The 26,422-nt window shown below is 41.7% G+C and overlaps 1 protein-coding gene across 1 annotated transcript; it reads left to right on the top strand.

Moving 5' to 3' along the window:
- The first annotated feature begins 818 nt into the window (after positions 1 to 818).
- Positions 819 to 25,306, top strand: Rrm1 (ribonucleotide reductase catalytic subunit M1). Its single transcript, XM_032893158.1, has 19 exons — positions 819 to 1,161; positions 2,056 to 2,144; positions 5,024 to 5,201; positions 6,070 to 6,170; positions 7,849 to 7,908; positions 8,671 to 8,710; positions 9,711 to 9,873; positions 11,504 to 11,645; positions 13,394 to 13,477; positions 14,025 to 14,186; positions 14,430 to 14,509; positions 16,099 to 16,300; positions 16,935 to 17,084; positions 17,269 to 17,490; positions 18,237 to 18,313; positions 20,314 to 20,449; positions 22,215 to 22,310; positions 23,257 to 23,445; positions 24,702 to 25,306. Exons 1-19 carry the CDS (start codon positions 1,143 to 1,145, stop codon positions 24,888 to 24,890), a joined length of 2,379 nt encoding a protein of 792 aa, XP_032749049.1. The 5' UTR covers positions 819 to 1,142; the 3' UTR covers positions 24,891 to 25,306.
- The last annotated feature ends 1,116 nt before the right edge of the window (positions 25,307 to 26,422 follow it).

The following is a 26,422-nucleotide window of genomic DNA, read 5'->3' on the forward strand; positions in this document are numbered from 1 at the left end:
GAGTCAGAGATTCACTTGTTCACACACTCTGGAATCCCTTATATAAAAACACTAAACTGAAAGCCAGGGAGGCCCTGGACATACGGTCTCAATCTCTTGAATTCATATGAGCTTAGAGGACCTTGATTCTTTGTTGTCCTCCGTCCCCTTATCTTTCTTCTTCCTCTTCTGAGGGGCCCCCTGAGTCATTAGGGAAGGGATTTGATGGAGACATCCCTTAGGACTGAGTATCCGAAGGTGTCTTGGTCTGTGTGTAATGTCTGGCTGTTTTCGCCTATTAATGTGTTTGGTTACCAATGCCATACCATCTCAAGGCAACAACTACCTTATTGCTGATCCTATCTCTACCACCATCCACAAATCTGCAAATGGATTGTGGTTCTTCTTAAGAGTTTCGCAGTACCTCTATAAGGTAAGGCTAAGGTCCAAATACCTTTGGTCTAGCCCAACTCTTTAAATCAGGAATGCTGACCTAAGGGCCCTGGGCTTCCTATCTGCTGCTTATTTGCAGGTTGTAGGCTTTAATGCAAACAAGAAGAAAATCTTGGGGTTGCCATAATGTAAAGTAGCAATAGAAAAGGAAAGAGAGAGAGAGAGAGAGGGAGGAGGAGAGAGAGAGGGGAGGGAGGAGGAGGAAAGAAAAGGTGTTTGGACGTCTGGGTAGCTATTTATTTTTTTGTTATGAAATAAAAAATACTTGTGGGAGATTTGCTTTGCCCACACCCAATATGGCGGTAGGAGAAATCGGTTCCCGCCAGATCCGCTTTCATTCAGTGTGGTGGAGAGAAGCACAGTCTCCTGGGCTTTGCCCACACTCAATATGGCGGTCAAGGGACTGGCCTGCAGACTTTGTACTGCTCAGTTTCCGCCCATTCAGCTCCTGGCGTTGAAACGTCAAAAACGTCATTCGAATTCCGTCGCGTTGCTTTGTACGTCACGGGTGGCGGGAGCGGGAAGGAGTTCGTAATTTGGTTCGTCCCTTCTGGAGAAGAAAGTGCTGTCTGTCCGGCAGTTTCAACCTCTCGGTCTGAGCGGCCCCTAAGGAGTCCAACCCTTCACATCTGACAGTCGTCTCTACCCTATCTTCGCCTCGGAGCTGCTAACTGGTCTCGAACCCCTCAGCACTTCAGCTTCTAGCGGCGATGCATGTGATCAAGCGAGGTGAGGGGTCCGTGGGGATGAGGAGGGGTAGAGGAGACCCCGGCGGCTGCTCAGTGCCCAGCGGTTACTCTCGCCAGCCCGCCCGACCCGCGACGCCTCATTGCTTCCCGCCCTTCCCGCCGCGGCTTCCCGCCCTGTCTGTCAGCTGGGCCTCTGCTCAGTTTGTCTCCATTCTCTTGACCTTTGTGTGTTCCCTTTGCCTTTGACTTTGTGCTTCCCTCTAGACTTACCCCTACCCTGTCTGAGATTGTTTCCGAGCACTGTTATTCCTTGCCTCCATCCTCAGAGGTAGCTACTTTGGCTCCATTTTACAGAAGAGGTTGCAAAGACAGAAAAAGCACCCCTACACCCCACCCCACCCCGGCTTGTAGTTGGTGAGGTTAGAATTGAAACCCATAATAACCCCGTGTCTGTCTTTCTTCATTTCTTAAACAAACCAACAAACAAACAAAACACCTCGGAGTCGATGATCTGGCCTAAGAGGAAATAAGGAAAGAAAAGACTGTGGACACCACATTTTTTGAACACCTGTCATTTTTCTGGTCTCTTCTGAGGTGGGAGTGTGGTATTTCTCCTGCCTCTGTATTTTTTGGGAGGGGTTTTTTGGTTGTTTGTTTTTTGGGACAGAGTTTCTCTGACTGGCCTGGAAGTTACTCTGCGTAGATCAGGCAGGTTTCAAACTCACAGAGATGTGCCTCCTCCACCATAGGTGACTTTTAATCCAATAGACCAAGATTTTTTAATCCAAATAGACAAGATTAACTACTGAGCAGCCTCTGCAGACCCCAAAGACAATCTCTTAATAAGCATTTCATTTGGAAAGTTTTAAAAGCTTGGGTTTTTGATATTGCCATCGTAATAACTACTAATGTTAACTGTGACTTGATTCTTCAGATGGCCGCCAAGAGCGAGTTATGTTTGACAAAATTACATCCCGAATCCAGAAACTCTGTTATGGACTCAATATGGACTTTGTGGATCCTGTAAGTAAATACAGTGTTCTTTGCTCCATGGGATTTTATGTCTCTTATCTCTACCCCTTTACTTAATTATACTTCAATGTTAAATGTCAATTTATTGCCTGAAACTTTTCTTAATTTTTATCTGTCCTTCAAGTTCTCACTTTTTGGAGAACTCAGGACGTGACAAAGGGGACAGTTGATGTGACTACTGTTCAGGCATCTTATTTATCCGTATTTAGCCACACAGTATAGAGATTTGTTCTATATACCATCATCTGGAATTAAGAATGTTGTGTAACTTATTCATTTAACCTTTAAGATTCTCTAACAATTTTATACATACATATATAAAATATACTTTTGTCATATTTTCTTCAGTGTCCTCTTCTTACAGCCCCCTCTTCTCCATCAGTCTCTTAGTGCTTTGCGTGTGTGTATGAGTGTGTGCGTGTGTGTTTGTGAGTGTGTCTGTCCCCATCTCTCCCACTTCATTTACTCAGAGGTGTTAGAAGGGTATTTGGTCTGGAGTTAATTTACTCGATTGAGCAACTTACCAGTGATTGCCTCACTGAGGAATAAGATTCCTCCAGCACCATTAACTGCCTGCAGATATCTCCTCAGGGAGGGGTAGAGCCCCATGAACCCCTCCTCTACTCATGATGGAATGCTGATGGGCCCAGTCTGGTAGAAATCGTGTGCAGATAACCACTTCAACTGTTTTTCATGAGTTTTTTTTTAGGATTTCGTTTACGTCTCTGTGAGTGACTGCTACAAGTGTGCAGGTGCCTGAAGGGAACGGAAGAGGGTATTTGATCTTGTGGAGCCAGTTCCAAGCAGTTGGGAGTTGCCTATGATGTGTGTGTTGGAAACCCACGGCAGGTCCTTTGGAAGAGCAGTACACACTCTTTTAACTGCTGAGCTATCCCTAACCCGCATGAGTCTATCTCATTCCTGTGATAGCCTCAGTGTGACATTTACCTAATTAGGTACTTAGTTAATGTTTAGTTACCGAGAGTGCGAAAATAATTTTATACCTTAAAATATATTTATTATAAATCTACACATTTTGGACTTTGAGATAGTAATTAAAATAGTTGGATGTTAGTAATGGGATGAATAAGATCTCATCCTAGTTCATCTTTATTCTGTAGCTAAGACAGGTTTAAAGAGGAGAGGACTGGTAAAGTTAATGTTAGTGCAATGAGAAACAATAGAGCGTCTTGATTTTTAGCTATTCTGTTGCCTTATCTAACAGCACATGTCCACATGCAGGTGTGCACTCAGCTTTCCAGGGTGGATCCTCTTGTGAAAGTCTGGATGCTATTAGATGTAGCACATGGAAGTTACGCTGGTCTGGTTACTTGCCCCATAGCATCAGAAGCTATATGGGCTTGACTGCTTTCATACTAATCTGCTGAGTCAAGAGCATGATATCAGCAGCAGACTGGCTTAGCTGTGTTGTAAATACTGATGGGTGATCAGAGGAAACACCCACACTAGACTGCTTTTGAAGGAGGGTAGGCTTTGATTAAAAAAGATTTAGTAAATAAGTAGATAGAACTTAGAATTTATTTTTCTTTAGAATGTATGGTGGGCTGAGGAGATGGCTCAATGGGGAAAGTGCTTGACTCTGAGTTTGGATCCCAACACCCATGTGGCAAAGCCAGATGCAGCAACATACGTGTGACCGCAGCTCTGGGCAACTCAAGAAAGGGGCAGATCCTAGGTGTGCATCAAGACGCAAGTTCCAAGCTCAGGGAGACATACTGTCTCAGAATAAGAGAGTTGTCGCAGCGAGACCTTTTTCCATGCTGATTCCTTTGACCGTGTGTGTTATGTGCTTGTGGGTTGATGTTGTTGTTGTTGTGTTCGTGTTCACTGTGAGGTTTTTCTTTATTCTTTAACATTCACCCTTGCTGTTAAAGAAAATAATTGTGATCAGCTTCAACGAAGACATAACTTACAACAGAGTATCCTCATTTTAGGCCAGCCAAGGGTACGTACTAAGAGCGTGTCTGAAAACAAAACCAAAAATCAACAAATACCAAAGCTATTCATATACTCTTTGCTTTTGGTACTATTGACCTTTCCATTTTCAGTGTCTTTTTACTGACATAAAAATAAGGAGAGCAGCTGGATCCTGAAATCAGCTCTGGCCTCCACATGTGTGCGTGGTTGAGTGTGTCTACACCAACGTGTGTGTGCCCACATGTTTATACACACACAGTGCATGGTAATGGGATTCGGAGATGGCCCAGTTGGTAGTGCTTGCCTTGTAAGCATGGATCCCCAGGTCTTATGGGAAAAGTCAGGTGTGAGAGCGCGTGCTTGTGGGAAGGCTCCCTGAAGTTCACTGACTACTTGTATTGCTCAATCAGTGTACTCCAGAATCAGTGAGAGACCGTGTCTCAAAAACTAACCTGGGGTCAGGGCTGGAGAGATGGCTCAGCAGTTAAGAGCACTGGCTGCTCTTCCAGAGGTTCTGCGTTCAGTTCCCAGCAACCACACAGAGTCTGTAACTCCAATTTCAGAAGGATCTGATATTTCTACCATTCTCTGACACAAGGCATATACTTGTTTAAAAAAGCTAAATTCAGGGGTTGGGGATTTAGCTCAGTGGTAGAGCGCTTGCCTAGCAAGCGCAAGGTCCTGGGTTCGGTCCCCAGCTCCGAAAAAAAGAAAAAAAAAAAAAGCTAAATTCAGACTTTTAAAAAAGGGACACTCATTTTATATGTATAGGATACATTTTTGGTAGCTTTGTTGGTTTATAGATTCTTACATTGGGATAATGTTTTTCAGATGAGATTATATTGTTATAACTTTGTTTGCCTTACCTACGCCTCTAAGGAGGCTGTTGTTTCTTGGGGAACCTCAGATAACTATCGGTCTTGTTTTTGTAGGCTCAGATCACCATGAAAGTAATCCAAGGCCTATACAGTGGGGTCACCACAGTGGAACTGGACACCCTGGCTGCTGAGACAGCTGCCACCTTGACTACGAAGCACCCTGACTATGCCATCCTGGCAGCAAGGATTGCTGTCTCTAACTTGCACAAGGAAACAAAGAAAGTGTTCAGTGGTACGTCTGGAGTGAAAACATTAGAAAGACTTCAATAGTGTCATAAGATTATAGGAATAACAAATATGGAAATTTCAAAGATTACATCTTATTTTAAAAAGCAGTACAATTTAGTGGCAGCATGGGGACTAGAATTTCTGTTTCTCCATGTAGCTGATCTGCTGTGTGAGGTGTGTGTGTGTGTGTGTGTGTGTGTGTGTTGAGACAGGGTCTCATGCAACCTAGGCTGGCTGCAGACTCAGTTTGTATCCAAAGCTAGCCTGAACTCTTGATTCTCTTGACTCTATCCAAGTTCTAGGATTGTGGGCATATGTCATCATACTATCTTTTGAGTTTTTAAATTTTCATATTAATTTTTAAGTTATGTGCGTTTATTTTGGGTGTTTGTATTTATGTGTACCACAGCATGCGTGCAAAGGTCAAAGGACAACTTTCGAGAGGTGTTCCCTGGGATAGAACCGTCTCAGGTCATCTGGTTTGGTGCAAATACTTTCTCTGTTGAGCCATCTTGCTGACCTAAGTTTCTGTTTCGAAAGAATTAAAAAAAAAGAGAGAGAGACAGAAAGAAAACTAAGTGGCGAGAAGTGACTAATTTCTGCATTTTGTTTTTCCCTTTTTAGCCTTGTTTCAGAGTCACTTGGGAATTGCTGATAAGCTAGAAGGCCTTACATTCATTTTCTTTGAAAGAGTATTTCCTTTATATATAATGTATTATTCTATTGTTACTCAACAGATATGTTTGTTGAGTATTTTCTCTGCTAGGTACTGAAGCGGGTTGGTACTAAACAAGGATTGAGAGCCATTGTTTTAAAACAGCCATTAAGTGGTTTTGACTTTACTTTTTTTCTTTTTCTTTATCTTTCCTCAGATGTGATGGAGGATCTCTACAACTACATAAATCCACACAACGGTAGACATTCTCCCATGGTGGCCAGCTCAACACTCGACATTGTTATGGCCCATAAGGATGTATGTACAACTTTTTTTTTTCTGGTGGAAATTTAAAAAAACAGTTTTTTTTGTTTTTTGTTTTTTGTTTTTTTTTAAATAATGCATTTAAGACTGGGCAGTGGTTGCGAATGCCTTTAATTCCAACACTCAGAAGGCAGAGGCAGGTGGATCTCCATCTAGCCTGGTTTACAGAATAAGTTCCAGGACAGTCAGGGTTACACAGAGAATCCTTGCCACAAAAACAACAACAATGGTGGCAAAATGCATTTAGAAACATTTAATCAGTATAGAAGGCAAAGATAAAATCCAGTCCTCCTGCTCTAGGTTCTGGGTTCTTTGAGCAGTGTGTCTGTGTGTGGGCAACTGTTGCTGTTTTCACGTAGAACTGTGATTCGTAAGCATCAGCCTTTACGAATTTTCCGCATTCATCCTATCAGTGGCGTAGCATTGCATTTTAGCAGAAACTCATCTTAACACTCTGTAGTAGATAAATTAGTTGGCTAACTCTCTAAATATGTATCAGCTCTTATGGAAACGTAAAAGAAAACAGCCATTTCGATATAATTTGTAATAGTGTTTCTTCCTACTCCTTTTTATCTTTAAGGACTTTTTTTTTAGATTTTATTTTATGTGTATGAATGTTTTGCTTGCATGTGTTTATGTGCACCATGTGTGTGGTTTGTGCCCACAGAGGCCAGAGGAGGATATTGTGTTCTGATTGCCCGGGACTATTAACGTTATGCATGGCTCTGAGCTACCATGTGGGTGCAGGGAGTTGAATCCTGGTTCTCTGAAAAAGCGGCCATACTCCTAACCACTGAGCCACCTCACCAGCCCTCTTCACAAGATCTACATTTTTAGTCTTGGAAGACCTGGGATCTCTGGCAGTCCTCTGTGCCTCTGCCTTGTGTGTGCTGGTATTGCAGGTGTGAGCACCACACCTTGCTCTAGTCATAATCTTGAAGACGTGTTCAAAACAGATGACAGTAGCAAAATCTGAGCCTAAAAATAAATATTGGGAAATAAGCAAATACTTGCCATCTAGTACTTCAGTTCCTTGCTCATTCTCAGCCCATACCTGGTTTTGATTACAAAACTGCCCTTCAGAGTTTGACAGTAAGCCGGAAAGTTTCAGGTAATGCTACGACTGATATGGTCTCACCTAATTACTTTTGTTCCCTTCTACATGGCTTTCTAACTCACCAAAGCTCTTAAATAATGACCAGTCTTATATTTTTCTGCCACAGTAGTAATCCATTTTAGCTCTGTTAAAGGACTGTGAATTTTCAAAGCCTATAAGCTACTTTCTGTTTGCTCATAATGCATATTCTGTTGTTCAGTTTAAAGTAGGCCTATTGTCAGAAATTTGCAGCTGAAAATGTTGGTACATGCTTATGATCCTACGGAGTCAGGAAGCAGAGCCAGGACTGTCTGCGAGTTCAAGACCAGTCTGCAGGGCTCCTTAGTCCAGGCGAGTCAGGAATGCATAGCAAGTGTCTGTCTCAAAAGTAAATAGCTTGTACACACACACAATAAAAGTATAAGTGTGTGTGGTACCAATATTTTAATATTAGCTAGCATGAAAGCATGTTTGGTATCCTATATTAGTTTTAGTTCTGGTGTCAGCTGAAACCATTAGAAGTTGTGGAAATAAGTCTTACTATTTTAACTATGAATTCTTCTCAATTCCCTTCAGCGCCTGAATTCTGCCATTATCTATGACCGGGATTTCTCTTACAACTACTTTGGTTTTAAGGTAACTTAATAAATAATGGGTTTCGAATATGTGGGGATTTCTTTTTACTCGGGAAGTATAGTGTTTTGTTTATGCTGATGATTTAGTTTGAATGTACCTGGTTATGTTAGGGATATGGTAGATACTTTAAAATAAGCAAAACTAACTTATTCATTAATAGCTTTTGATCTTTCCAAATATTAGTTCTGGATTACTTTTTAAAATTACTTGGGGAATGTGTCACAATCACTCTACATTCTGCCGTTTTCTCAATAACTGTTGAGTTCCTACTCAGTAACTATTGATTGTCTAAATGTATCGTGTTACTTACATAAAGCAGTGACTGAGGACAGCGATGTTTAGATGAGAGCAACTGACCCGGCTCTCCCATTTCTTATTGATAAACTATGTAATCAGTTTCAGTCTTACGGTGGGGCTAAGATTCAACATGCTCTTCCGGAGATGACTTATGTCTCTTGGGTTAGTGTCTAGTCTCTTTCCAGCACTGCAGGGATGTTAGGACGTCGTGCTGCTGCTGCTACCACAGCCTGTAGTGTTGTATTTGTTGCATGCCTTTGGACCTTTTCCAGAAATCGGCATGCAGTCTTTGCTGAAGTAGAACAGCCGTCTGATAGTGAGCTAGGCCGGAGATAGACACGGTGACTGTTACTCTTTTCATTTAAAATGAGAAGATTGAGAGATTCCAACAGATCACCTTTCTATGAATTACATATCCACTGTGAATTTAAAAACTTGAGAATTCTTTGATTGCTTGTCTTCTAGACACTGGAACGGTCATATTTGTTGAAGATCAATGGAAAAGGTAAGAAATGAAATGTATGTTGTTTTTATTCATTTATTAAATGTACAGCTTTGAACTATTAGCTTTAACATTTGTATTTAGACTCTGAATAACATTTTATTTTCTTTTTTTTTTTTCTTTCTTTTTCTTTTTTTTTTTTAAAGATTTATTTAGTTATTTATTATATGTATGTGAGTACACCGTCAGACACACCAGAAGAGGGCATCAGATTTCATTATAGATGGTTGTGAGCCACCATGTGGTTGCTGGGAATTGAACTCAGGACCTCTGGAAGAGCAGTCAGTGCTCTTAACCACTGAGCCATCTCTCCAGCCCCCTGAATAACATTTTAAAACATGGCATTTGGGGCTGGAGAGATGGCTTAGTGGTTAAGAACCTGGCCACTTTTACAGAGGACTCAGGTTCAATTCTCAGCATCCATGTGGCACCTCATAACTGGTCTTTAACAACAGTTTGAGAGGATCCCCTCTTCTTGTGTTTGTGGGCACCAGACGTGCACATAGTACACAGATATAGACAAACATATGTATGCATATGTAAGCAAAACACCATACACATTATAAAACGTTATTACATTTACTTATTTGTGTGCGTGGGTATGGGGAGGGAGGGAGAGAGGAGGGGGTATACTGCGCCATAACGTACATGGAGGCCAACTTGTAAGGGTTGATTCTCCTCCACACTGTGGGACCCAGGGATTGAACCCAGGTTGCTAGCCTTAGCAACAAGTGTCTGTGCCTGCCGAGCCATTTTGCAGCCTTCCAAATAACCTTTTGTTGTTTAATTGTAAAGAATAGAAATTTTTTTAGCTTATGGTTCTGGGAGTGTTATCACATGATAAGAACAGCACAAAGGTCTCTAAATCACAATTGAAATAATTGTTTTGCTTGTTTGTAAAGTTCGTGAAAGTTTCTTTTGCTGTTAATTTTTTGGTTCAGTGTGTTTCAGCCTAATTATTCTGACATATCCTATTGCCTGGAAATTCCTACTTTGTTTTTAGTGGCTGAAAGACCACAGCACATGTTGATGAGGGTATCTGTGGGGATTCACAAAGAAGATATTGATGCTGCAATTGAAACATACAATCTACTTTCTGAGAAGTGGTTTACTCACGCCTCTCCGACTCTCTTCAATGCTGGGACCAACCGCCCACAGCTGTCCAGGCAAGTATCGTCTCTAGCTGCTTTTTGTTACTGTTTCTTTCTCTGTAGAATATTTATGTAGATTAGTGTTTTGTCTGCATGTATGTATGTGCACCTTGTGTGCTTGTTGCCCATGATCAGAAAAGGGCACGGATCCCTGGAACTGGAGTGAGATAGTTCTGAGCTAACCGTGTGGGTGCTAGGAATTGAACCCAGGTCTTCTGAAAGACGAGCTAATGCTCTTAACCACCGAGTCAGCTCTATAGCTCCTTTTATGAAAGGTTTGACTAGGGAAATAAGAAAAAGCCAAGTTGTTCATCACATTAAAAACAACAAGAACTTCAATCATTGCCTGCTCTGATTAAATAGTTTGCATTTGGAACAATCTCTGACTATTATGGTAACAAGTTGGAGGAGGGCAAATGCAGTTAAATGAGAATTTTTTTTTAAATATTTATTTATTATGTATACAACATACAGCTTTCTGCCTGCATGTATGCCTGCAGGCCAGAAGAGGACATCAGATCTCATTACAGATGGTTGTGAGCCACCATGTGGTTGCTGGGAATTGAACTCAGGACCTCTGGAAGAGCAGACAGTGCTCTTAACCTCTGAGCCATCTCTCCAGCCCTAAATGAGAATTTTATATGATTGATTGTGGTGTGATTTGTACAACTAGGTATTTTAGATACTATTGAACAGAATGTTTTTTTTAATGATTTTTTTTTTAAGATTTATTTATTTTATGTATTTGAGTGCACTACAGTGAGTTCCAGGACAACCAGGGCTACACAGAGAAACCCTGTCTTGAAATCCAATACCCTCCAAACCCAAACAAATAAAGAAACAACAAAAATGACCAAGGAAAATATATATATATATATATATATATATATATATATATTTTTTTTTTTTTTTAAGATTTATTTATTATATATGAGTACACTGTAGCTGTCTTCAGACGCACCAGAAGAGGGCATCAGATCTCATTACAGATGGTTGTGAGCCACCATGTGGTTGCTGGGATTTGAACTCAGGAGCTCTGGAAGAGCAGTCAGTGCTCTTAACCACTGAGCCATCTCTCCAGCCCCCAGAAACTATATTTTTAATGTGCATGTCAAAGAATTGGCAGACCATATAGTATTCATTTTCAAAAAATACTTCATTTTTTAAGTTCATGACTTTAATCCCAGCCTTCTGGAGGCAGATGGGGTCTCTGAGTTTGAGGCCAGCCTGGTATGTAGTGAGTTTCAAGACAGGGCTATGTAGAGAAACCTTGTCTCCAAAGCAAAAACAAACAAAAAAACCAAAGAACTTCATTTTTCTTGGTGGTTTACTAACAATTAGAAAAATCTGGTATATATTTAAGAATTTGTTTGAGAAAATGAATCCTGGCACATAAGTAGTCTAGTAAAAACCAGGCTGATATTTTAGGCTTACTATAAGACTTCCTTCTGGGTTTAATGTCTAAGGTAGCTAGCAATTAATTTAATTTAAAATAATACATTGATGTTTTGTATTTAGTAAAAGGTGTTTTCCCATCTTCTGTAAACATGGAACTTTGTAGACTTTAGGTCTCTTGTTGCCTCATTTAACTGTCTCTTTGTCACTCATTGACTTCCTTGTTTTTGTTGTGCTTTTTTCTCACTAGCTGTTTCCTCTTGAGTATGAAAGATGACAGCATTGAGGGGATTTATGATACTCTGAAGCAGTGTGCCTTGATTTCTAAGTCTGCTGGGGGAATTGGTGTTGCCGTGAGTTGTATCCGGGCCACTGGTAGCTACATTGCTGGGGTAAGTGTTACGCCGTAAGACCTTGATACCACTCACATGTGTGATCCAGAGGGCATCCTGTCGTAAGGCTAGTCCTAGGGACACTTGGCTTTACCTCCTGTTGGTGTGAGTGGAGGAGTTGTTGTGCTTCTTTCTTCCTCTGTGGTATTGGAGGGTTAGGCTGCGTGAGATGATTGCTACAATATTTTTTAGCTCAGATTTTAGAATTATGATTTTTTTCAAAGCAATAATAGCCATCTTTTTGTTGTTGTTTGAGACAGGGCCTGTAAACCAGGAACTCAGGGAGATCCACTTGCCTCTGTCACCCAAGTGCTGGGATTAAAGACGCGTTACCACCATGCCCAGCCAGCTCTCAGTCTGCTATCTATTTTACAGGGTTGCTCATTTTACTTACTGTAGCCTAGGAAATAACCATCAGTCCAGACACGTGCTAGCCACTTTGTTCCTTACAGTAATCTAGGCACCAGTGCTTTCATTTTTCACGGGAAGAAAGTGAGACTTCAAAGTTAAGTTTCATTCTGGATCAGTCACTTACTGTGTTAGAGCTGGGATTCAAGCTCTAGATTGGAAAGCAAGGTAATGGTTTGTGCAAGACTTAGATTTCCATACTATATCTTTTATCTACTGGCAATGTGGCCTAGAGGGAGTTATATTAGTATTTTTGTGTGCAGTGTGAAAAAACAAAACTGTATGGAGTCAGGTTCCCAAGAAATTGTCCTATGATGTATTGGGGTACATAGGAGTGTAATAAGTCTTTTTTTGTTTATAATATCTGTGATATTTTGTGTATGTATATATCTATCTGTCCATTTTGTTTGTATTTTTTGATTTCTCTGTGCAGTCCTGGCTGTCCTGGAACTCACTCTGTAGATGAAGCTGGCCTCAAACTCAGGGATCTACCTATCTCACGACACTCACTCTCTCTCTCTCTCTCTCTCTCTCTCTCTCCCTCTTTCCCTCTCATCTGAACTTTTAGAGTGAGTCATAGCTCACTTATCTTTTCAGACTTTCAAAGATTTACCTTGGGAGTTAGAAAGATTCTTTAAAGAATTTGAAAGGTATTTTCCAGCCATAACACTGTTTGCTTAGCCTCATCCTATAATCCATTCATCGCTGAGAATCTCCAAAATTTTGTTATCTTGCTATGTTGACAGCATAGCACATCATTTTTATTGTGTTGCCTTGAATTCTCTAGGGGTGGGAAGTACTATCATAGTATGTTTCTGTTTTCTTTTATACTCAAAGTATATCTTGTTTGATTTTTTTTTTTTTTTTTGAGACATTTTCTGTGTGGCCCTGGCTGTTCTGGAACTCACTCTGTAGACAAGGTTGGCCTGGAACTCAGAGATCCACCTGCTTCTACTTCTGCCTCCTGGTGCTGGGATTAAAGATGTACCTCACCATGCCCGGCTCCCAAAATATATCTTTAATCTAATAATGATCATTAGATTGCAGAGCTCAAATTTAGCTACTCTTTTTTTTTTTTTTTAATGTATTCTATCTCATTATAAAGTAGGATTGTTGTAAAGTAGCTGGACATATAACTACATAACAATATTTTGTTGTTTCTTATGTTTTCATTGCTGAGGTGGGAATGGAGAAGTCAAACTTCATAGATGGGCGTTCAGGAGTTAGTTACTGTTTTGAACAAGAGGTTGGGAACAGTTTTTACTTTGGGGATGTTCTGTTTTTTTCCTTGCCTGAGCCCTGCGTCTTATTTGGGTGCCTTATTTTGTCCCTTCTTCCAGACTAATGGCAATTCTAATGGCCTTGTGCCAATGCTGAGAGTCTATAACAACACAGCTCGTTATGTGGATCAAGGCGGAAACAAGGTATACTTTGTTACTAACAAGGGCTGGAAATCAGAGTTAAGTCTTTAGCTATAAAACTTGGTTCAGTTATATATTGTTTTACTTTGTTTTTAAAGATTTATTTTATTGTTATTAATATGATCAGTATGTAGATACCTGTATGTGTGAGCATGTGCATGTGGGTGTTCATGGAAGCCAGAAGAAGGCCTCTGGAGCTGGAGTTATAAGTGGTTGTTGCTAGAAACTTAGCTAGAATCTAGTGTCTGGAGGCCAGAAAAGGATATGAAATGTGGAAGTGCAGTTATGGGCAGTTGTGAACGTGGGTGCGGGGAGCTGAACTGTGATCCTTTGTTAAACCAGCAAGTGGTCCTAACTGCCGAGCCATCTCTCCAGCCCCAAGTTTTCTCTGTGTCATTTCTGTTTTACTCTTAAAATTTACGTTTACTTATTTCACTTAATTCACTGATCATAGAAAGGTGAAAGGACATTTTAAAAAGTGCTTTGCAATATACAAAGCTTCTTGGTTTTATTTTGATTTGGATAAGAATGCTGACTTACTTACCTTTAGCGCCCGGGGGCATTTGCTATTTACCTGGAGCCTTGGCACCTAGACATCTTTGAGTTTCTTGACTTGAAGAAGAACACAGGCAAGGAAGAACAGCGCGCGCGGGATCTCTTCTTCGCACTGTGGATCCCAGATCTCTTCATGAAGCGAGTGGAGACTAACCAGGTGAGAGAGCTCATCGCAGCTGGGCTCTTACAAACTGTGTTCTTCAGTCCTTCGCCCGTGTGATACCACAGATGGCTGGATGGCACCTGACCCGTATTTAAAAGATCACGCAAGCAGGCAGAGCTACAGTTTTAGACCCCCACACTCTTATACAGCAGATTTCCATGGCGACCCCTTGTCGCAGTGTGTACTGGGCTGTGGCTGCTGCGTGACTTCTCTCATGCTGGCGCTCCTTCTTTGCAGGACTGGTCACTGATGTGTCCCAATGAGTGTCCTGGTCTGGACGAGGTCTGGGGAGAGGAGTTTGAGAAGTTATATGAAAGGTATGAAAAAACTGCCAATGTCAAAAGCATCAGAGCCAACACTTGTCTCACTCAGCATCCAAATACCAGGAGTTCGTATGCTAAGGGCTCGTGCTTGAGAACACTTGCTTACCATGTTGCTAGGCACCGAGTTTGATCCCTACCATTGGAAAAACAGAAAAATATTTAATCACTCTCACTTCTAGAAATCTACAGAAGTACCTAGAAGAGAATATAAGTTTAATTTTTGTTAGATGTTTCTTGATTTCTTTGAACTAAAATTAGTATTTATCTTAAAATTTGGGTGCTTTGATTTTTTAATTGATTCTTATAAAAACTGAGAAAAAGACTAGCTGAGTTGGGCTGGAGAGGGATGGCTCAGCGGTTAAGAGCACTGACTGCTCTTTCAGAGGTCCTGAGTTCAAATCCCAGCAACCATAGTGGTAGCTCACAACCATCTGTAATGAGATCAGATGCCCTCTTCTGGTGTGTCTGACAGTGTACTTATACATAATAAATAAATCTTAAAAAAAAAAAAGACTAGCTGAGTTATTTTATAGTATAGTACTTTTTTATTATTATTTTAAAAATTACATTTATTTAACTATCTTGGGTTGGGGCACCAGTGTGTCACAGTGCATACGTATATGGAAGTCAGGGGACAGCTTGTAGGAGTTGGTTCTTTCCTTCCACTATATGGGTCCCAGGGATCCAACTCAGGTCATCAGGTGACAGCAAGTATCCTTACTTACTGAGCCACCTCCCTGGCCCCAGTATAGTACTTTTGGTAACATAAATCACAAGTAACTAGGACGCACAAGTTAAAATTAGCACAGTACTAAATTTTTGTTTTGCTTTTGTTTTTTGTGTTTTTGAAGCTTAAGGACAGTTTCGCTAGAGTTTGAGAAAAACAAGAGGCCAGACAAGCTATAAATATTATCAAGTGCAGGGAGGGGGATGTAAAAGAGGAAGAGAGAAAGCCATGCCCTTTTAGGTTAGGGCCTGAGAAAGTAGGCAACTTTAGCAGTGATGTTCAGTGTGCCGCTGCATGTAGGAGGAGAAGGGGCTTAAGAGAAAGAAAGCCCAGACCAGCAGGGAAAGCAAAAGAGGAGGAAAAGCAGAAGTAGATGCAAGCTGTGTGGCAGAGACTCTAGGCACTGTCAATCTTGATGATGGTTTCCTCCATTGTGAGAAACAGTATTGATTTGATGGGGTCAGGGGTCATTTGAAGGAATCTAGAGCTGCCTGGTTTTCTATGGTCTTAGCTGTTAGAAAGTGGATTTCAGGGTTGGAGAAAAGGTTCATTACTTAAGAGTGTTCATGTACAGTCTTGAGGCCGATTTAAATTTCAGATAACTAGATAGCAAGCCAGTTTTCCTGGAAATACCAGTAATTCAGCTCTGGCTTCCATGTGCACAGGCACGTACAGTCACAACTCATGCACATATGCTTACTTACACGGACACGCAAATAAATAGAACCAACCTTTTTAAAAAATGAATGCCATTCCTCACCTCCCCCCCCCCAGCTTTGAGAATTTGCATGATTATATATTTTAATGCATTCTTCTAGGGTGTGAATATTGAAATAACACTAGCTTTGTCTTTCAGTTATGAGAAGCAGGGCCGTGTCCGAAAAGTTGTGAAGGCTCAGCAGCTTTGGTACGCCATCATTGAGTCTCAGACGGAGACGGGCACCCCATACATGCTCTACAAAGACTCCTGTAACCGGAAGAGCAACCAGCAGAACCTGGGAACCATCAAGTGCAGCAACCTGTGTACAGAGATAGTGGAGTACACCAGTAAAGACGAGGTGGGTGGAGACACTGCCTAGCGCTCTGAGGGACTGTAGAGGTGGTTACTGCTTGTGACTCTCATGGGTCCTAGTGGCTCCTTGAAGTGGGTGAAGGAAAAAGTGTTCAGTGTTCTCCAGCACTGAAGAAAAAATAATGTGGCAGAGTTGTTAACTAAGCTGTGTTTTTAAAAATAGTAATTTATCTGCCAAAGGAGAACGGAGTGCTCCAGGGAATACAGTAAGAGCTGGGCAGTGCTGGCACTTACCTCTAATCCCAGAACAGAGACAGGCGGATGGATCTCTGAGTCTGAGGCCAGCCTGGTCTGTAACATAAGTTCCAGGACAGCCAGGGCTACACAGAGAAGCCCTGCCTTCAAAACAAAACAAAAAACCTATTTCAGTATTCTGAATAGTGTAACTGAAGTGACTGTTAATGGATGAGTAGAATCGGCGGAGTGTGGAAATGCCCTGACAAATGATGGGAAAACTCCAGTTTTAGGGGTTGGGGATTTGGCTTAGTTGTAAAGAGGCTTCCCAGTAAAGACTAATAACACCCGCTAGTGTCGGTTTCAAGCTCCACAGGCTTGAGCGCTCTCTGACACCGGAGGAGAGATCGGAAGTGTGTGGCCTGACACCATTCTTTGTATTGCAGGTTGCGGTTTGTAACTTGGCTTCTCTGGCTCTGAACATGTATGTCACACCAGAACACACGTATGACTTTGAGAAACTGGCAGAAGTCACTAAAGTCATTGTCCGAAATCTGAATAAAATAATTGATATAAACTACTACCCTATTCCAGAGGTATGGCCAGATTTCTCTGCTTATTGGTCTTATTGAATCCGCGGTGGAGGACCTTTGTCTTGGTCTGGCTGCCCTCAGTGGTGGGAGAGAAGGAAATGAAGAGGCCGTGTGTTAGTGTAGAATGTGGCCTTCTCAGGTCAGAGATGTTTACTTTTCTTCTTTTCCTAAATCTTTTGGCACAAAGGCACACTTATCAAATAAACGCCATCGGCCCATTGGAATTGGAGTGCAAGGTCTAGCAGATGCTTTCATCCTGATGAGGTATCCCTTTGAGAGCCCAGAAGCCCAGCTATTAAATAAGCAAATCTTTGAAACCATCTATTATGGAGCCCTGGAAGCCAGCTGTGACCTAGCCAAGGAGTATGGCCCCTACGAAACGTATGAGGGGTCTCCAGTCAGCAAGGGTGTAAGTACATGGTTGAGATTTTCTTCTCCTGTGAATGCCAGTAATGGACTGATCACCACCCTCCTCCCTGGAACCTGGGGGGCGTATTGGGTTGTGAAGAGATCTTTATAGATGTAGTTAAGGACCTTGAGATGGATTGTTTTGGATTATTAAGGCCTAGAGTTGTTCAAGGGTATCCTAAATCCAGCAGTCACTGTTCTGAAAGAGACTCTGAGATTTATGATATTCCCAAAACCTGTTCCCACTAGTACACTAGTAGAGGAGATAGCGTATCCAGGGTTTGTGACACCAGGGACTGGAAGCTGGGGAGCCATCTGAGAATTGACATCCACTGTCTTTTTTTTTATAACGATTTAGTTTTGAAGTTTATTCTGAATAAATAGAAATTCTAATATATAATTATTTGAAATTTGATATTCTCAGCCAAATAAACAGATCAAAGAAGCAAAGATAAGAGTATGCTTTATTATAAAAGGAATGCATCTCTTAAAACTCTTCATGAATGCTCAGATTTTCTAGCTTGAAGGGTCTGCAGGAGTGTGGTTGCGGGGAGGCCCTCGGCTGCTTCTGCACAATAAGCTTAGTGGAACCGTGTCTGAGACTGGAGCGGATACCTCTTAATGTGGTGACTACACGATGCAGTTGCTGGACTGTGGGGATATGGCCGTTAGCTACTTAAAAAGTTTTGGTCATTGTTTTGAATTGCCCCAGAATGACATCATAAATGTGGAATATTTATGTCTTAGATTCTTCAGTATGATATGTGGAATGTTACTCCTACAGACCTGTGGGACTGGAAGCTTCTCAAGGAGAAGATTGCAAAGTAAGTAGTGATGTATAAAGTGGCATGGAAGCCAGGGGGCTGCTGGGGTCTTCTGGCCCTTGAGGAATTGGACATGCTAAGTGTAACTTCTGAAACTTCTGAAATGGGACTAAAATGACCTACTACAGAAATGGCTTTGGAAAGTATAAGAAAATAGTAACATGAAAGTTGTTTGGCATAGTGAAAGCCTTTTAACACATAGTAGGCATTTCAGTATGAGTTGACGTTATTTGTGGAGCTGAACACCCATGCTAGTCAATTTTTTTTTTTTTTTTTTTTTTTAGGATGGTATCTTATACTATGTAGCTCTGGCTGTCCTGGAACTTATCACTTAGACTGGGCTAGCCTCAAACTCAGAGATCTTCCTGCCTCTGCCTCCCAAGCGCTGGGGTTAAAGGCATGTGCCATCACTGCCTGGCCCAAATAGGCCTTCTTTTTTTCTTTTATTCATTGCTTTAATTGTGTGTGTGTGTGTGTGTGTGTGTGTGCGTGTGTGTGTGTGTGTTTTAAATAGTAACTATACAGTCCTGGGTGGCCTACAACTTGCTACGTAGACCAGGCTGGCTGCAACCTTGCAAACCACTATGCCCTACACTAAATACAGAAATAAAATAGAAAGTAAAAACTGCTTTATAATTCTGCCAGATGCTCTCTTCACAAAACAATCAGAAATGTAATTTGTTTTTCCAGAGATAAGCCTTGTCGGTGATGTGTTTTTCTAGACCTCTTACATATACATACAAATGTAAATGTGATTGAATGTAACGTATTCTGAGACTTTTTGGTGTTTAGGGATCTTTGGTGCAGGTACATTTTCTTAATAGGTTAGCAATTACAGCTGATTCTGTAATTGGGGTAGAGCAAGTGTGACTTGAGTGTTTTCCTGTCTACAACCGTGACTAGAATTTCAGATGAGGCAGTAAGGACGTGAAGACCTGATAGCTTACATCTAGAAAGTGACTGAGGCTTCCAGCCCAGCTGTACAAACCCGCTCAGGACCTGAGGCTCAGCGCTGTGCACCATATGGGTCCGTAAGTGTAGCATGTAGGAAAGGAAGGCCGTCTGTATTAGAGGAGCTTAACTAATACAAGCAATGCAGTCAAAGCATGTGGTAGTCACCGGAAATGCTTGATGAACAGTATTTGTTTTGATATTTGTGTTCATTGCCCACCTGTTCAGGAAAAAATGCTATGGTGTTGGTCTCTACACCTCTTTTTATTTTTAATACTTATTTATTGTGTATGTGTGCATGTATAGTGGTGCACATGTGAAGGTCAGAGGACAGCTTGAGGAGTTGGTTCTCCTACCATATTGAGCAATATGTACGTTTTATGTAGTGGACTCAGGATACCGGACAGATACCTTTACCCACGGGCCATCTTTCAGGCCGTGGAGTTGGCAGCTCTTAGGCTAAGCTGTGGAGATTTCTAAGAATGGTCAATGGTATAGTCTTCTTAAACACTCTTGGCACTTAAAAGTGAAAAGTTAACTTTAAAAACTAATAGTAGATGAAGTCTAGATTTTCTCTGAGCATGATTCGCCCTTTACCCAGGATGAGGACTATAGTCATACATGACCAGTCCTGACCATCTTCACAGCATCGATTTACAAAGGGGCTGGCGGTCATGGAGGCACACAGAGGAGATGAGTGGGGTTGAACGGATGTGCCTTGATTCAGATGAGCTGCTCAGGACTGAGTTCAGTTTCCCTGGGCCACATAGTGCATTGAGTGAGTGCTCTGTGTGACTCCTAAGTACCACAGAGTAAGTGGCATCAGTGGGGACTTTAAGGCTTGCTAGCAGTTAAAATCGCGCTGGTTCTGTTGGAGCTGTGGCATCCTGCTGTGGGCTGTATCCCACTGGAGTTTAATGAAGTCAGTGTGTGAGTTAAATGCCTCCGTGATGGCGCTCCCAGCCTCTGTCTACACTCTGATACACAGTAGTTGCCTTCTTGGCGACTATGGCTCTAGCATGAGTCTAATAATCTCTCTCTTTTTAAAGGTACGGTATAAGAAACAGTTTACTTATTGCCCCAATGCCTACTGCTTCAACTGCTCAGATTCTGGGGAATAATGAGTCCATTGAGCCTTACACCAGTAACATCTACACTCGCAGAGTCTTGTCAGGAGAATTTCAGGTGAGAACGTTATAACCAGCTTTATAGAAGTTCTTCTGAAAGCTGAGACTGAAAGTGTACTCATAACCTGCTTACACAGCTAGCGTGCAGTACAAAAGGAACCGCTCTGTTTGTTTGAAACGGTCTCAAGTAGAGCCGTCTGACTTCAAGCTAGCCGTGCAGGTGAGGACAGCCTTGAACAGATCATTCTGTCTCCAGGTCTCAGGGGCTGGGATTACAGGTGTGCATCATCAGGCCTGGCCTAGTCAGAGTCAACGTGTGCCTAAAATTGGGGCTCGGTAGTTGAGACAGAGTTTCTTTGTTTAGCAGCCCTGGCTGTCCTGGAACACACTTTGTAGACCAGGCTGGCCTTGAGCTCACAGAGATCCACCTGCCTCTGCCTCCTGAGTGCTGAGACTAAAGGTGAGCATTGCTACCACCCAGCTTTTTGTTTTTTGGAAAAACCTCATTATGAAGATCAGGCTGGTCTCCAACTTGCCTCCAAGTGGTCTTCCTGCCTCTGCTTCTGAGTACTTGATTACAGGTACAAGTATGTTTCACTACTGGCTGCACGGTGTTCTGTATTGGCTGCCTCACATGCTTCGGCTGGGATAGTGAAGGTGTCCGTGGAAGCCTTATTACTCAGGCTGGGTGGTCTGTACTTATAATTGCAGCACTTGGGAAACTGAAGCAGGAGGCGTTCTAGTTTTAGGTTAGCCTAGGCTACATAGCACCACCTCTTCCCCATCCCTAGTTCTTAAGTCAGGAATGGCCATAATTCTCCACCTTGGTAAGTGGAGGTGAGAGGTTCAGAAGGTCAAGGTTATCCTTGGTTATATGGCCAGTTCCGTGGTAGTTTGTACTACATAATCTTAGAGAGTTAGGGGAGCGGGGAGATACATGCTTTTTAGATTTGATGGCCAGTGAAAATTTATGTGCTGCAAGGTCAGAAATTACTAATTAAAACAGACAGACAAAATGTGGATTTCCAGGTGCCCTGAAATACGTTTTTGTGAGGTGTAGGGAAGTTGCATTTCTAGTTACTTTACTCGAGTGTTATTGTCTGGTCACTTTAGAAAGCCAAAGAAGAATCAGTCTGTAAAAACTTACTCAGCTTACACAGTGCTGTTTCTTTTCTTTGCAAATGTCATATTTCTTTAGCTTTTTAAAACTTTTTTCTGGGTGGGCACAGCATGCTCACGCCATGGACAGAGGACACCTCCTGGGAGTTCTGTCCTTCCACCACGTGAGTTCCAGGGAGGAAACGCAGGTCGTGAGGTGGCACCTAACCTTTACTGGCTGAACTAAAGAGCTATTTCACGGTGTGCTTGCCAGTGGGAATGTGCACTTGTACGTGCAGGTGCCCTGGGGCATAAGAGCGTGTGCTATTCTCGCAGAAGACATAAGTTTGGTTCTCATCTCCCATAATGCAAGGTTCACAACAACCTGTAATTCCAGCTTAAATAAGATTGGAAAAAATCCAGGGTAGATAATCTGATGATCTGATGTATATGTGTGTGATGCATATAAAAATATGTACATACATGTATGTATACATTGTAGAACGTTATCACAGTACATAGTTTCTTTCATAATAGCTGTCCAGACCTTAAGGGTCTTGTAGCTTTATGTGGTGAAATGTTCCCCTCGGTTGTGTAAGAACAATGGGGTTTATTAGGGGATCTAATAAGTTACTCATCTGCCTTACTTATTTTGGGCTCTAGGCCTGAGACCCTTTTGTAAGATACTATTTTATTTCTCTATGTGTTTTCTGCTTTTTCTTCAGATTGTGAATCCTCACTTACTGAAAGATCTTACTGAGCGGGGCTTGTGGAATGAAGAGATGAAAAATCAGATTATTGCCTGCAATGGCTCCATTCAGGTACAGACTGGAAATAACGGTGCTTTCAGGAGCTGAGCTGACATTGTGGTGCCGTGTCCCTTCTCCCAGGCGGTGCATAGACAAATAGCCGTTCACTGTGGCCTGCAGATTCTGTTAACGTCTCTCTGCGTTGTGTTAGAGTTGCACACATCTGTACAGAGTCTGTATTGTTTCTCCAATACAGCACCAGTTCCTGGGTTTTCTGCACAACCTGGAAATTTTTTAAAACCTTGAAGTTTGGGTTGAATTTATTGTAAATAAGTCAGAAATTCTTACATTTCTTAAAGCTTGAAATTGGAGTTCAACTTAAAAAGCATGGGGGACTGAGACTGACGGTGTAGAAGGTGGTTATGTAGCACTTAACAGTAAAATGACTGCATTTCACCCACAAGCATTTGGGTCTCAAGATAGATGCCTTGGCTAAACATTGGCCGGCTTAGCAACTCTTTCGGATTCCCATGGCAGGAAGTGCAGCCTCAGTCAGGTTATATATCTCAATACAGCTGGCCGTAGACCTAAGAAAGCCTCATTTATTTTGACTCTAAGTGCAGTGTGGCATTCTGGCTTTATCCAATTTAAGTTTATCTCAGTACTTCCTTTGATCGGGTCCCTGTGAAGTCCTGATTGTTTGTGTTTCTTTCATTTAGCTTAGCTCTTATTTTCCCTTCCTTTACTAAGTATGTCTAGGCCAGTACCTGTTTTGACCATAAGCCAGTTCAAGATGGATGTTTAAATCACTGTATCACATTTGTGTTTGGTTGGTAAGATGAGATTTTATTGACGTTCTAAGCAACAGATAAGCAGTTTGGGCAAACTTGCTTTGAGCATTCAGATACTAACTCTTAGCAGTGTCACAACCCAGCATCATCGCAGGCATAATTAATGTTAGTTGTATTGCTTTCTTTAATTGGAATTAAAACAACAACACATAGTTTTCCTTTTCTAGAGCATACCAGAGATTCCTGATGACCTGAAGCAACTCTATAAGACCGTGTGGGAAATCTCCCAGAAGACCGTTCTGAAGATGGCAGCCGAGAGAGGCGCTTTCATCGACCAAAGCCAGTCTTTAAACATCCACATCGCTGAGCCCAACTACGGCAAACTCACTAGCATGCACTTCTACGGTTGGAAGCAGGTAGGTTGGGCACGCTGTGGAGGACTTAACTGCCAGCTCAGAATCTTTCAGAGTGGAATAGTTTCTGCTGGCTGCCTTTTATATATTGCTATCTCAAAGTGTTAAAACCCATGAGTGGTTTTTATGCCAGCCCAGCCTTTCTCTGGGTTTTCTTGTTTCTGTTCAGCAGTTGTAACCTGGTGCTGGGAGTTGAACACTCGGGTCCTCTGGAAGGGTAGGAAGTGTTCTTAAACTACTGAACATCGTCCAGCCTCTGTTTTAGATACTTTTACTCTTTCAGATTTTTCATACAATGTGTTTTGATCATAATCACCCTTAACAACTCCCAGACCCCTTACCTTTCAACTCCTACATCTGTTTGTCCATCTCTTTTAATAACCTACCGCCTCCAATTTTTACTGTCCATATACCTCTGGTTGTGGGACCAGCCCCTGGAGTGTTGACTTTCTCTTCCTAAGAATCCATCCTTACCTCCTCAGATAGGTTAGGGCCCATGAACTCCATGCTTGCAGCCAGAGACACTGTTTCATTCTGTCAGGTCTCTGCCCCTTACAGCCTTCCTGCCCCAATGTACTATTTTGTAAGTCTGTCTTCCTCTTCAACTGACCTCTCTGTTCAAACCATTTTATTGCCATTTCCAAAGTAGCTTCACACTGTCAGTCTGCTATTCAGAAACATCCATTGTTCCCAAGTTTATCCCAGAGTATGAGGTAGGTTACACTGTTGTCAACTGCTGTAGTCTGTTTTCCCTTACATTCCTATGTCTTGACGTGTGAGAGGCCTTCTGTGGAATTACAGATTGACTCTCTTACTTAGGTGCTTTTGTCTGTCTGTCCTGGGAATCCAGGACAGGAAGATTGCCCTTGTGAGGTATTTACAGTGTTCTGCAGAAACAGTCTCATCCCCTAAATGGTTATAGACTAAGGCAGGCATGTTGTTCTGTACAGACCTGCAAGTAATACACGTAAAAGTGAATACAACGAAACAAAAATATTTGACATTCCAAAGAGACAGTCCTATTTCAGGGATGGAAACCCAAGGTTTAGCTGTCTATTAAAGCATTTTTCAGTGTGGTTTATAGAGGAGGTAAAATCACAAGTTTAAAAAAAAAAAAAGAGTTTAGGTTGGTTATAGGAATACATTTAAAGATTTTAAAAATTAGTTTTATAACTGATCACATGGGAATTATTTTGAACAAAAACTGTCTAGTGTTCTTCTGGAGTTCTTCCTAATAGCTATGTTTGTTTCCCTTGTAGGGTTTAAAGACTGGGATGTATTATTTAAGGACAAGACCTGCCGCTAATCCAATCCAGTTCACTCTGAACAAGGAAAAGCTGAAAGATAAGGAAAAGGCACTGAAGGAGGAAGAAGAGAAGGAGAGGAACACAGCAGCCATGGTGTGCTCTTTGGAGAACAGAGAGGAGTGTCTGATGTGTGGATCCTGAGACAAGGCCTAGAAGAGCCAGCGTCTCTCCGCCAGAGCAGACCATGTGACATAGATAGGTGTAGTGGGTTTGCTTGATTACGGGAAAGCTTTGCTGGACATTTCTGCCAGGAGAAGAATCCTTGATTTTCAGTACTGTTTCTACATAGTGTAAAGGTCATTTTAAACAAAACAAAAAACCAAAGCCAGCTTTGATATTAGGAATCAAAGTACAGGTTTTGGGAATGCAGAAGAGCCTTCCTGGAAATAGTGTTCTCTTCTCCCTCCAGCTTTCCCTGTCTGACCGTCTCTCAGTTTGGGCAAAGAGCTTTAGTTCGCTTTGACCGATTGCCTAGAAGTAAAATCAAGCAATAAGTCACCAGCTGGAGATCTAGACAAACTTCCATAGTTGTTTTGAAATAAAAATTTCTAAGTGATTGTGTGGTACCAAATTTGTCATCCATTATCACAAAAGCCAATTTAGAATAAAACATTTTCCGTTGAGAGACAGAACTTTAAAGACATTACTTAGACATGAGACATCTAATGTTAACACATGCCCTTCCTGGCCCCAGGATGAAATCTCATTAATATAAGATTGACAGTTTCATTCATTTATAATTTGATTCTGTGGCCTTTAGTCCATTCACACTGTTGTGTAATCTCATCCAAGTCATTTCCAGAACATTCCATCATTCCAAATAGAGACTCAACTCATAACTACTCTTACTTACATCTTTATGAATATGTATTGCAGGACCGCATACAGAGAGTGCAGTTTTGTCCTTGTATGTCTTACATGGTCTCTAGATACATCACAGTGTGATACACTGTCCCTCCGTGTATGTGCACCACATTGTATCCATCCTGTCATCTGTAATGAAACTTGGTTGTCTCCTCCTTTTAGATAGGGAGGGTAATGGCTGCCAGGAACATTGGTGTGCAAACATCTATTGGATTCCTGCTTTTAGGTTTGGTGGTTCTATACAGCAAAGAATTGCTGGACTGTATGACTCGTGTTTGACTTTGAGGAACTGTATTGACAGCACCGTTATATTTCTATAAAAGTACTAAAAGGCTTCACTCTGTTTTCACACCCTTAGTATGCTTTTCATATTTCTGATAAAGCCCTTATGTGGTTGAGTGGGGAATTTCCTGGTCTTGTTTCATTAAACCTGAGTTTTTGGCCATTTTTTTTTCCTTTAATAATCTGCCCCCCACCCCCCAACTCAAAATGAATCTCCTGCTTCACGTAATGGTTGTGTATGGCCTTTTGTGTTGTCCCCTCTCCATCTTCTGCTCCCTACACTCAGTAATTTTGATTTTTCATTTTGTTGATTCTTGCTCAGGCCTGCTGTTTAATTCCTCTACTGAATATTTCATCTCAGCTAAGCTCCTGAGTTTGATGTGTTCTTTAAAGTCATTTTTATCCGTGTTGGTGGTCTGATGTTAGTAATGGGCTTCATTTACTCGTCCATGTTTTCCAGTGGCTTTTAGTCTGTTTAAGACATCTGGTTTGTTTTGTTTTGCTCTGGGACTGTAGTCTCATGAAGC

This window comes from Rattus rattus, chromosome 2 (genome assembly GCF_011064425.1).
Source record: "Rattus rattus isolate New Zealand chromosome 2, Rrattus_CSIRO_v1, whole genome shotgun sequence".
Taxonomy (NCBI): Eukaryota; Metazoa; Chordata; class Mammalia; order Rodentia; family Muridae; genus Rattus; species Rattus rattus.

What these genes read in the sequence shown, in the direction of transcription:
- Rrm1 (XM_032893158.1), top strand. An exon ending in AACCGCCCACAGCTGTCCAG is followed by an intron (nt 9,874 to 11,503) that starts GCAAGTATCGTC and finishes TTTTCTCACTAG; the next exon opens with CTGTTTCCTCTTGAGTATGA. An exon ending in CTGGTAGCTACATTGCTGGG is followed by an intron (nt 11,646 to 13,393) that starts GTAAGTGTTACG and finishes CCCTTCTTCCAG; the next exon opens with ACTAATGGCAATTCTAATGG.